Genomic DNA, 12,545 nt, shown 5'->3' on the forward strand with positions numbered 1-12,545 from the left:
AAGCGAGTACTTTACTCTGTGCATAAATTTGTGTGCAAAATGGTTGATACGCCTGCATCAGTAAGAAAGGTATTCTATTCAAGAGAAGATTAAAGAGCAGCAGAAGAATCCGTTTCAAATGTAGAATGAGTTGCCGAGTGTTCATTATTTTTATTTTAGCTTAGATTCTCTTCTTATTCTTCTTGATTGACGCTGAAGCTGTCTAAGCGGATCTGGTTGATATTAAATAAGTTAGTTTCAGTTCCCTTAACACCCACAAATTCTCTATTCGATTCTGGCGCTATGATGGTCAATCCATGATTTGGGACCCATGTATTTTTTCCATATTAATTGTAACTTTAGTTTAAATTTGGGGTAAAGTTTTTGCTGTAGATTAGAAAGATTTTAAAAGTTTTGGTACAAAATGACACGAATGTAGTCTGATGAGATGCCGATTCAGATTCCATGATTCAGAGGACATCCGTTTTGAAGGCTTTTTCATGACAATTATTATTGAAAACTAAACTTTTAAGTGCCGTTTTCTCAAGTAGATTATAAAATTTATCTGGCCGTGAAACAACAAAACAAAATTTCTTTTTAAATTGCAAATTAATTTTAAAACCTTTAAAGGCTACTCGTAACAGTTTTATTAAAATTTTTTTTTTTCAAAAATTTAACTTTTCGACTTGTTTGAAAAACATTTGTTTTTGCGTAATTTTTCAGAGCTTTTTTTCATTTTCAAGAACTACTTAAAAGCTATTGAGAACAGTTCTAATTTTAAAAAGTTAATCAATATTTTACATAAGCGTAAAACTTTTCCAATTTTTCAATTCTATTTCCTATTTATACGTATATTGATTGTAAAGTTCCAAACAGGACAGCTTGTGAGCCATTTTTGCTAAATAAGATAATACAATTCCATTCACATTGCAAGTCATCGCTGTGTTTTCTCTAAAATTTAATCAATTTAATCAAACTATCAACAATTTATGTTACAACAACGAGGAAAAGTAATTTCCAAATCTACTATGTAGCCACTACAATCTACACGTGCCACCATTTGAATTTGAAACTCATCAGCATCATCTTCCTCTTCTTCCACTATGGCTCATAGTTCTTCGTCAGATTTAATGTTTCTTCATTATTTGTCGACTGACTGAGCCGTTGCGGCGCATTGGCTATGGTATTGAGTACATTTCGTGCAGCACGTGTATTCCGTTCCAGTGATGACGACCAGCCATTACTAACGCGAGTGGCGCTGCTATTGGGATCATTACTTGACGACACCCCACCAATACCCGATTCCATAATTGTTGGCATGCTTGCAACGCCACCACTACCGGGAATGCCCATTGCGCTGCTGAGTTCAGTGCCATCATTGCCGCTGCCGCTGCCGCTGCCGCTGCCGCCACCAGTTTCGGCTAGTTTGAAGGAATGCGCCGAACGTGACGTGGGACGCCAACGATTTAATTTCACTGAGGTTTTACGCTGATGTGGCAAAGTGCCCCTTGCGGTTGCCGTTACTGGCAGCGTTGCGGTCTTGCTGTTTACCGTACCACTTTTGATAGCTGCCGTGTGCTGTTCCAACAGATTAGATACAAGCTTATCGAGTGCCTTCAGGTCGACTTGCATTTTTGAGTGGCGCATTGAGTTCATACGGCTGCCAGTGCGACTGCTGTTACTGCCGAACGGTGAGTTATTGCTGATGCCATCGGTTGATGGTTCGCGTAGATTGAGCCCAGCCATGCGGGCCAAGCGTTGCGGTAGCTGAAAGTAGAAGAGGGGAGAAATTTTTTAGCTAACTGATGCAAGTTGATTAGTTTTATTTTGATTTTGATGGAATTTTCAATAACTGACTTTTTGTTTAAGGATAATGCAAATAAGTGTGGGTTAGCTGGTGAGGAAGCGGATAGGCCCGTCTATATTTGAAATCTAGAAGTCAATATTTTATTTGTAATTTGAAGAACTAAGACGCCCTTGAACTTTGATATGTTAGCCTGTCAAAACTATTAATTTGAGTTAAAAAAACACTTTTGGTTCAAGCTGAGTTAAGACCGCCACTAAAAATGTTTTCTTTGCGAAATTATTATGCTATGAAGGCTAACTGATAATCTAAGGATGAAATCATTACATTCCCAGGGTCAAGTTTAGCGCGCGGATAATTTAATTCTCTGATGGCTCCTCAGGAATAGTTAGAAAACGTAAGAATAGATGTACAGTTAGCAACGAAGAGGCTGGAAGGCTCAGTAGAAAGTGTTGACATGATCATCAGTTGTGATATTCAGTCTGACAACGTCTATTCTAATCGGACAGTGATCGCTAATAACTCTTATATGTGGGACAAAGAGTTCACATCGCTCGCCTCCATTATACTATGGGTAACAAAAACATTGCAGTTTCACATCTCCCAGTTCTCACAAAGCACTTTCTGAGGTATCTTTCGCGCCTCGCATCTTTTCAAAAATAGTCTACAAGTAGTCAAAGGTACTTCCCTCTTTACGAAGACAGCCTCATGGGCACCCATTCTAGCTCCGATGTTGATTTACAGGGCAACTCTGCTAACTGTCTTTCAACTCATTACAGTCTGTAGAACGACAAAAGTCTTTCAGAAGACAATTTTCAATTCTGGCAAAAGCGCTTTGCTGTCTATCGAAAGACTAATTGAAAGATGTTATGCGTTATGTAATGCGTTATGCTATTCGCTTTTTGGGATTTTTTTTAAATTAAATTAAATTAAAGAATATATAGGTACCTTTTTCTTTTTACAAGCTTTTATTCAACTTCCCGATGACCTAGAGACTTGAAACTTCGCAGTTGGTTCATAACCCGATGATAGTGCAATACGAAAGATGAGTTAATCCGATAGGTGGGGCAGGAATCGGGATATTTGAAAACCCCTTATTTATAAACCGATTTTGCTCATATTCAGAAAGTATATTAACCACATGAAAGGGAATAACTTCACTAAAAATTTTGCCGATAGGTGGCGCACGAGTCGATATATTTAGTAGAAAGCTTGCTCTAAAAATATTATAAATATAAATAATGAAAATTAAATTAAAAAAAGAAAATACCATAAAATCATAGTAAAGCGAATATAATTAAAGAAAATTAAATTGAATTAAAAAAAAATATTTTTTTTTTTGTTAAAAAAAAATTAAATCTAAAAATTAAATTAAAAAAAGAAACAAAAGGAAATCAAAAAAGAAAATATTACTTAAAAACGAAATTAAGTGGAAAAAAATATTTTTAATTTTAAAACAAAATCTAAAAATTAAAAGAATATTTAATGGAAAAAAGGCAACGAAATAAGGTCCTAAAAAAAATTTAAATAAAACAAATATTTAAAAACAATGAAATATAAGAATTAGAAAAAATTTGATTTAACAAAAGAAAAACTAATTAAATTAAAAAGGAAGAAATAAATGAAATAAGCATCTAAAAATCGAATGCAAAAAAAAATATTTTCTTATTTAATTAATAAAATCTAAATATTAAAGGAAAATTTAATTAAAAAAAGAAAAAAAAACTTATAAATAACAAAAAAATAGATAAAAAATCATAAAACTTAAATGAAATCCAAAACGAATATTTTTCTTTAGAAAAAAGAACATCTAAAAATTAAAACAAAATTAAATTAACAAAAAATACATAATATAAGTTTCTAAAAATTAATACCTAAAGGGGAAAAGATGCCAAGTCCTTTTTTTCAAAATGTAGTTTTTGATGCAGAATGGCAGGTGATACGAAATTACGTAGATTTTTTGTCTCTCCTGAACAATTTCAAAAAAAAAAAAAAATGGACTTGGCATCTTTTCGCCCTCAGGTGAAGGTATGTTTTCTTTTTAAAACAATAAAATTCAAAAATTAAAAGCAAATTTAGTCCAAAAAGAAAAAATATAAATTTGAAAAAGGAAAAAAATCCACTGTACAAGTGCTTCCTATCAAAATAGCTTTTCACCACGAGTGGTGGGTGTCAGAGCTTTTTTTCTTTGACCTTTGTGCATAGAATAACAAAAGTCTTTCGAACTATTTTGCCATCTGTCTTTCATTTGTCTTACTTTGTACTATCTTAGCCAGGATTGGCCTGTTAGAGTTCATGCCAAAACACACATTCACCAACTCTTCAGTCAAATTCCGACTCGTCCGTGAAAGAGCTCACATGCCCTTTGTTCCAGCCGCTCTCTCCTACCCAGTCACCAGTTGAGGAGATTTGGCTGGAGAGAGAACCCATACTTCGAATCGCTTGGCTACGGCGGCGACTTCAAACACCTAGTGCCTAAATGCATATTACAATCTCAATCTCAATCTCAATGGGCAAATTCATATTTCTAGAAAATTTCTGCATATGCATTGCTCAAGTGTCACAAACTTATTAAAATAATAAGGTAAAGGCGTCTGAAATCATGCTCAGTCTAGTTTGACGCATCATTCCATAAATTGTTCCCAAGTTTTGCAAAAGGCAAATGGCCTAGCGCTATAAGCCTTCGGAGCTCAGTATGACTTTCACAGCATGGTTACCATCAGCCACTGCGCCAACTCAACCATTTTTAATTGAATAGATTCATTCAGCCTGGTACGCCCTCCCACTACAGTGCACTGTGTTGTTCAATACGTTTTAAGGGTTTTATTGCTCCAAGTGATAAGTTCCACCTTACTCGGATTGACTGCCAGGCTATTTAGTCACCAAGTTCGAGTATTCTCAGATATGATCCTATCCTATAAGGGCTTCAAGAAATACACAATTCAAAAACACTGCGTTTCGCTCTGCATATATTTATGACCACAATGAGAATCAAAAGGGTGAAATTACCAACAGAATTATCGGCAGCTACTTATTTTGAATAAAAAGGTAACCTGCTCTAGGTCACGTTTTGTCGGCATGTAGTAAAAATGTAAATTGTAAAGTAAATGAGTTTGTATATACGACATTTGGTTTGCTTTCAACTTACAAAAAAAAAAAAAAAAAAAAAAACAAAACGAAAACTAATTTAGTATGTCTTAATGCATTACAAGCAACTTTCATCTTGTTTTATGCATTTTCCCTAATACATCTGCCCAGCGGCTGTACTTATTAACAATTCAAGAGAATCATGTTTCTCTTTTATTTTCCGTTTCTCCCACGTAGGCTTTTTTCGTTTTTTTTTTTTTGTTTATGCTTGTGTACCTAAATCATCTAAGAATTTCAAAGCCTTGCAACATATTTCTTTGACTCAATTTGTCGCTTTTTCTACAGTCAATGAAAGTTAAATTTGCCATCAGCATTTTCAATTTGACTCTTCACACACACCGATGTGACACAAGCACTGCACGACCTTTGATATGTACATACCTAATGCATCATTTACTGAAGCCAACCCTTCTGAGTTAAGATCAAGCTCTATTTTTATTTCCCTCTTTTACAATTCATTTGCGACTTTGTACTTCTATTACTGCTGCTCGTTTGCCACCAGGTCACAGTTGCTTTGACTTTAATTGATGTTTCATTTCCCTGGCAGAGTATTTCCGCCACATCCGTCCGTTGCGCCGCCCATTTGACCACCCATTTGTTTGCGTGCTTTAAAGCCTTCCCCAGTGTAGGTATACTGTAACATAAATATTTGCCCGCCTCTCTCTCTACCCCCCTTTTCCGCCCCTCTTATGCGCTTATGCATGCACTGACGCTTAGCGGCCTACAGCAGTCGTACTTTACGTTGAGTTTTTTTTCTTTTTTTTTGTATGAGCGCATATGCAAACGGATATGTGTATGTATGTATGCATGTGGCTTTCACCAGCACATTTGTTAAAATTGCAAAGGACTGTTGCCTAGACAAATTTTTCATTGCTACCCACTTACATATGCACATATGTATGTACATAGTTAGCTGTGTTGTTGCTACAATTGCTGCTGTCCTACGTTATTGAGTATCAATGTGGTTTAAGTGAAAAATTGCTGCTTCCGTCTTTCGATGAAGCTTTGCTACATTTTTTATTTTTGTTTGTTGTTGTTTTTGCAGTTGCAGTTGCTGTTAGCGCTTCATCATTGCATTTTTTACTGCCTTTTTCCCCAACTGCTCGAGAACTCTACTCCTAGTCTAGTCCCAGTCATTTCTACTTCGCTGGCAATAGCAATCGATTTCATTCGAGTGTCACTGGTTTCTTGTTTGCTTTTCTTCTGCTTTCGCTCTTGCTTTGCAGTTTGTAAATATGATTTTCCGGGGGAATTTCAGTTTGCGTGGGGAATAGGGGGATGACCTGGTTTTTTTTTTTTTGTTAGGAATCAGGTGTTAACTAATTTTTTTATTTTTTGCTTAATTAATTTCATACTGAGTTAAAAAAATTTCATAAGAAATGCAACGGCAACTAAAATACTGATTATGCAACCCTGCTAATTATGCAAATTATAGTTGATTTATTAGAATTTCCTTTGTCGCATTTGCGCTCATATAGCGAATAAAGACAATTTATTTTTATATGAAGGAAAACCGCAACACCTTCGGCAAAAAAAAAAATCTAAAACAAAAATTTTTCGCCACTCAAAACTTGCACTTTACTATATTAGAATTGAGAGGGTTACAAAACTTTCAAAACTCTTTCTAGAAAATGTAAGGCACTCGGCGCATTACGCGCCTAATCAAAGTAGAGTAATCGTTTCGTCATACCGAAACGAATGCATGACGACTCGACTTCTGCACACTTGCACGCCCTGCATAAGTCACCAGCTAATAAACACTTTCTGTACATAACAAATTTTTTGACCGTTCTTTCGCAACATGCACTTCCGCAAATATTTCTGCTCCGAAGTATTGCATAAACGCTTGTGGTTTAATGGAATTTGCACGAATTTTAGCACGAAATCGTTCATTTCCAATTATTTTCTATTGAATTGACAAATAAATTTTATTTCCAACACAAAAAAGTAAACAAATGACGATTTCAAAACTGCAAGCGCCTTACAATGTTGGGCGCTTCGATTCATGAAGCTTTTATGATTAGGCTCAAACATGATTTTGAATCGTAATCTACAGAGCTTCATTGAAATACATGGGTTCGGCATAAAAGCTTTATACTTTAGTATGCCGAAACGATTACACTACTGTGATTAGGAGCTTAATGTGCGGAGTGCCTAATAAAAAAGCTCGAAATTTTTACGAAAGTTTGTTGAATGTTTTTTTTTAATATTGTACAAAGTACAAAAAATTACTCAAATAAAACCAGTAATTTTTAGCAAAAAAAAAAAAACCGACTTCAACTCTCATATAAAAAAAAAATATTTATATATATATCTCATGATCCACTGATCGGATCTTAACCAGATTAGTATGGGACCACCTCTGAGACACTACCTTTCCGATGCAAAGCGGTTGACGTGGTCCAAAGTTATGCGGTAACATACATAAAAAAAAAAAAGATTCCGACGAACTGATAACCTCCTCCTTTTTTGGAAGTCGGTTCATAACAAAAAATAAATAAAGTAAAAAATTTAAAACTAGTCAAAATATTTCGACTGAAATTTTTTGACCACTGTATGTATGCAAAATCTTATTATTTGTACATTGTTAACCAACTTTGTAAACATTTGGTTTGGTTTATGAATTCATATGCATGTAGATAATTTACCTTTAAAAATAAAATTAACAGAAAGTTAAGCAGTGTATCAAAATATATATATATTTTTTTTTGTAAATAAAGAGATATCTATGGGTGGGGAATTTTAAGAAATTTCGTGCAAAATCGGGTCATTTCATTGTCGAAATCAGAGAATTTTCAAAAATTAGTTGGCTACCCTGGTATGTACGTACTTATACCGACAACATCTAGGCAAATATCTTTGCGCCATTTTCACTAACATTTTTTCTCATTTCCTTTGCTTTGAAAGCTTCTCACGGAGGGGGCGCATATTTATACGTTTGCATGCAAACATATGTTTGTACATATGTGTATATATGGAGATGTGTGCCACCGGCATCAACATATAGTATCTAAGGCAGTGTGTTTTCATGTCACACTGCAGACACAATACCTTTAACACGAATGGGGTTAATTGAGTTTTAGTGGTTGGTAGTATATCCACTCTGGCCTTTTAAAAAGCTCGCTTGGTCAAATACATATGTAGTTGGTATATGTGTGTATGTCAGCGATTTGATTCTCCGTTATTAAAGTGCTTACGGCTTTTAGTTGACATAATTTTTCCTCGATTATTGAACTGTCTTATCAAGCTATTGCTCTTTGAAAATGTCCAAATTTATTGGAGAACTATTTCGTATGTATATTTATGTAGAATGGAGCTGACGCACGCTTTTTCAATTTGGAGCAAATTCTTGAATCAATAGCTATGCTAAATTTTCAATGTGCAAAGTGTAGTTTCTTTCAAAGGCAGTTTTTATCAAAATACATATATTCAAAAAAGTAGTAGTGGTTTTAGCAGTTCGCTCTTTTGAGCACCAACTGAAATGTCAAATGATGCTTTTAACCCTTTTCAAGTTGGCATTCTCTTTTTTTTTTTATTAAAAAATAAAGGCTTGCCATTTGTTTGAAAAATTTAATTTAATATAATTGATCAGATGAATGAAATACTACAATATGGGTATCCACATTCATATTTTTCGATAGGGTTGTCATTTTTCTAAAAAGTTAAAAATAAAAATTTAAAAATTAAATGAAATACTACAAGATGGGTACCAAAGGGAAAGTGTTTGAGAAAGATTTGCTAGACAATTTTTTTGAAGGGTTGCAACGTATCCAAACAGTTAATATTATAAAAAAAATTAAAAAAAAAAACTTTGCACCAAATCTTTTTTTTTTTTTTAAAGAGCTGTCACTGAATCTACATTTCAAATGTGATTTTCGTAATGGAGATGAAATACAAATAATGAAATGTTTTCGCAATGGAAAATATTCAAAAAAAAACTACTCATACAATCGTAAAAATAATAAGAAACGTAAGAAAAATATTTAAATGTCAGAAGCATTCTTTTTGAAAAATCTTTCGGTAATAACTTACCATAGTTATCATCTATTTCTGGTGTCAGGTTTGAATAATTCTTAATGGCGAATCCATATTGGATCTACCAATTAACACGAAGAGGTTAAAATCGATTCAACGTACGCGGCGTATGAGCTGCATTCTCATCTCATCTGAGTAACTCGTACGTACGTTCGATCTTAAGTATGATTTGAGTTCAGCAACCCCAAAAACCCCGAGTCTCAAGTCTCGAGCAAAAATGTTGAATTCAAGAAAAAATCGTCCCCCATCTTGGATCGGCCAGTATGAAATTTTAAAATTTTACACCAGACTTCAATCCAGAAACACCGTTAGCCCCCAGAGTATCAAGTTTGGGGCAAAAATGTTGAATTAAAAAATGTCGTCCCCATCTTGGATCAGCCAGTTTGAAATTTTAAAATTTTACACCAGTGTTTTATTCAGCGATCATTTCATTAGGTTTTGTAAATTTTATTAGTGATATTATTTGTCGGTTCGTGAGTTTGACGAACATCACTTCTTCTGAATATTAAATCTCCAAAATCGCCAGACAGCTTTTAAATGAGTAAAAGTGTTCAAAAATGTGCAGCCCTTTAACGTTTTTTTTTTTTGTATGGCGGCAATTTTTGGATAAAGCTCTGTTCCGGTTGATATGGAACGTCCCATATATTACATAATTTTATCATCAGTTTATTGGATGTTCCCAGAGAAATTTTTAAACTGACAGCATACACATTGATTGATACAAATTAAAACATTCCATTGTGTCAACATTTTTTTTTTCGTAATTATGAACAGTACGATGAATCCACTTACATTTTAAAATGACTTTGTAAATTTTGATGTTAACATTTTTGCTAGCTGATTGGCTGCGCTTGATGAGACCACACCTTGAAAGAATCCTTTCGTATGCTGCACGAACTATCATTCCGTTCATTTGGTTTATCTTGGTTTATCTTTCACTTTACTTGATTTCATTTCAACTGACCTCCATTTTGGTTTCCTTCAATATAACTCATTCTGTCTAATTTCAGTTAGTTCATGCAATTTAATCTCATTTCATTCATATAACTTCAATTAATTTCAAGCCAACTCATTTCATCTTCCTTCATGGTGTTGGAATGAATTCAATCATATTTTTGCATTTCGTCCCACTTCACTTTATTCCATTTCCATTCAGTTAATTTATTTTTAAAATATCTAATATATTTACTTTTCTTATTTTTATTTAACATATTTTTTTTAATTTTTTTATATATTTTTTCAATTGATTCTTTTTAATGAATTCTTTTACTTTTTAAGACAAGTTTTGTCGTCCTTTTTTCAAAGAGCCCTCGCATCTCTAACCACTCTTTGTTGTCCTTTCAAGCACAGAAAATGTCCACTCAATTTAAATTTACCCTCTCGCGCCACTGCCCCGCTTGCTAATTTTATGATCAATTACAGCAACAATATTTGTACTTGTTGACAGCCAGTGGTGCACTGGCCATGGCCATCAGATCATCATCGCTATTAACTTGTAATTTATTTCCCATTGTTGCCACGCCCTTCACCCACGCCCACGCCCATTTGTACGCCTTGAACACAAACTCGCTTTCTCTTTCTGCTTCTATTCTTCCCCACGATATTCGCCACCCACACATTTAAAGTTAATTACCGGCAATTAAACAATGCCTGCACGAAGACGGATACTCAAGCGTGCTCAATCATCATCAGCAGCGGGTGGAGAGAAAAAAAAATCAAAAAATTTTAACTCAAGCAAAGACACAACCAGCCAGAAAAGACTAAAGATATAAATTGCGGAAATGCTGCTTTTCCGCTCTCTGCTTCTTTTCTGCTTTCATCCTTGCCGTTCTTTGTTAATTTTTCGGCTCTTCATTTACTGTTATTGTACTGATTTTATTTATGTTCATTTGTATCTGCGGAAACTCGTATTTTGTGTGGTCTTCATGAGCTGAGCTAATTTATTTACTCGCACATCGCATATACAAGCATTACGAGTTGAAAAAAAAATAAAAAATAAAAGTTTTGGAAAAGGAATTGGTAGAGAAACCCCACAAGGCGGCGAAAGAAAAAAGCACGCAAGCATAAATCAATGGTCGAAATAAAAGGCTAGCAAAGGAGCAAAGGAGCTTTAAAAGGCTACTCTGCGGCACTCTGTGTGTGTGTGCGTGTATGTGTGTGCATCACTCACGGGTCAGCGCCCCGTCAAGGCAGTGAACGGCAAAGGGTTGGCCGTCTGAATGTCCGACTGACTTGGGAGATTTATAAGTTCAGCGTTGGCAGTTGTGTTGCGGAAAATCAATGTGCGTTATATGTATGTATGTATGTATGTTTGTGTGCACGCAGGCAGCGAGCTTTAAAGGCGATTGTGTCTGCTTTTGTATGAGTTTCTGTACTAGGAATGAGTAGAACTTTTGCTGTTGGTCTTTTTTAATTTTGGCTGCACGAGTATCTAGCGGACTAGCGTGGCCGTCCGGAAGTCATTTGTGCGGTTGAATTAGCAAATAGGCGAGGTCAAGAGCGCAAGCCTTTCAATTGACTTTTACCCAAAAAAAAAAAAAGATTAAAAAAATGTAAATCTGACCGTCACGACGGAAGTGCTGAGTAATGGTCTCTCCGTAGAGCAAAGCTCTTCCATTTTTAGAAATTTTTTAATTTACACATTTTGCGGTCGCCTAAATTGAAACAATTACCGATAATTGCCATTTCAGTGATTTGTTGTAAACTGTGCAATAAAATAAATCTTTCGAAGAATGGAGAGGCGAAAATTAAAAGAATTTGTGAGAAAATAAATTCTGAATTAGTGAATTTGGAGGTACTTAAGGTTATGCCAGTTTGATATGCCCGTTGTTGTAATCCTATCAATTCAACTCTTTGTATTCAATGGCATGGTTTTTTGGTTAAAGAACACTAATTTGAGGAGAGGTTAATATAGGAAAATCGATGAGGGATGACATTTTAACGCGGAAGCAGTAACATTTTAATTAGTTATTGAATTGAAAAGGTTTACAAAGTCAACCAAAGTGAGGTCGCTCGAACAGGATGCCCCGTACCTCCGTAACATCCAGATTGTTATGGATATTGAGAAAAGCTAGCCCATTGTGTGCTCGTTCCCTGCCCATGAATTATTTTGCAAAACGATAACTAAGTAGGGGACCGAAGGGTGTTATGGACCACATATGGAAACATGTCTGCAAAACAACGGAAATCTGAATTTGCGCTAATTTTTAATGGATAACCGATCCCAACAAAAATATAAACACATTTTGGTACGGAAATCGGTAAAGCCGTTTTTAATAGACTTTTTTTGTAAGCATAGAGTTTCCATCAGCTCCAGATTCAAAAAAAAAAAAAAAAAAAAAGATTTAAAAGTGTGAATAAATCGTGTTTTTTGCAATATTTTAGAAGCTCTAGCAAAGAAACAAAAGGTGATAGAACCTTCCTGGCTTAAATTAAAGCTTGAACTTTCGATTACTATCTCTGAAAAGAGATCTTAAATGTTTGAGATCTTAAAATATTTTTTACAAATATAATCATATACTAAATGATGGCAAATTTGTATGCATATTTCCCTCCAACAGGGGGGTTTAAACCCACCAAA

General features: G+C 34.7%; 2 protein-coding genes across 2 annotated transcripts in view; one reads left to right on the forward strand and one right to left on the reverse strand.

The window, feature by feature from the left end:
* Positions 1-12,545, forward strand: part of LOC118735905 — a gene marked incomplete at its 3' end in the record, with an annotated part of 539,363 nt that overhangs the window by 210,755 nt on the left and 316,063 nt on the right.
* Positions 842-12,545, reverse strand: part of LOC118735907 — a 97,667-nt gene continuing 85,963 nt past the window's right edge. The window contains exon 12 of the mRNA XM_036465932.1: positions 842-1,746. Within this exon, the coding sequence (XP_036321825.1) occupies positions 1,081-1,746 (666 nt within the window). The 3' untranslated portion in view covers positions 842-1,080. The remainder of the gene's footprint in view (positions 1,747-12,545) is intronic.

Source organism: Rhagoletis pomonella, unplaced genomic scaffold (genome assembly GCF_013731165.1).
Source record: "Rhagoletis pomonella isolate Grant_MI unplaced genomic scaffold, Rhpom_1.0 Rhpom_scaffold_00003, whole genome shotgun sequence".
In the NCBI taxonomy this organism is placed as follows: Eukaryota; Metazoa; Arthropoda; class Insecta; order Diptera; family Tephritidae; genus Rhagoletis; species Rhagoletis pomonella.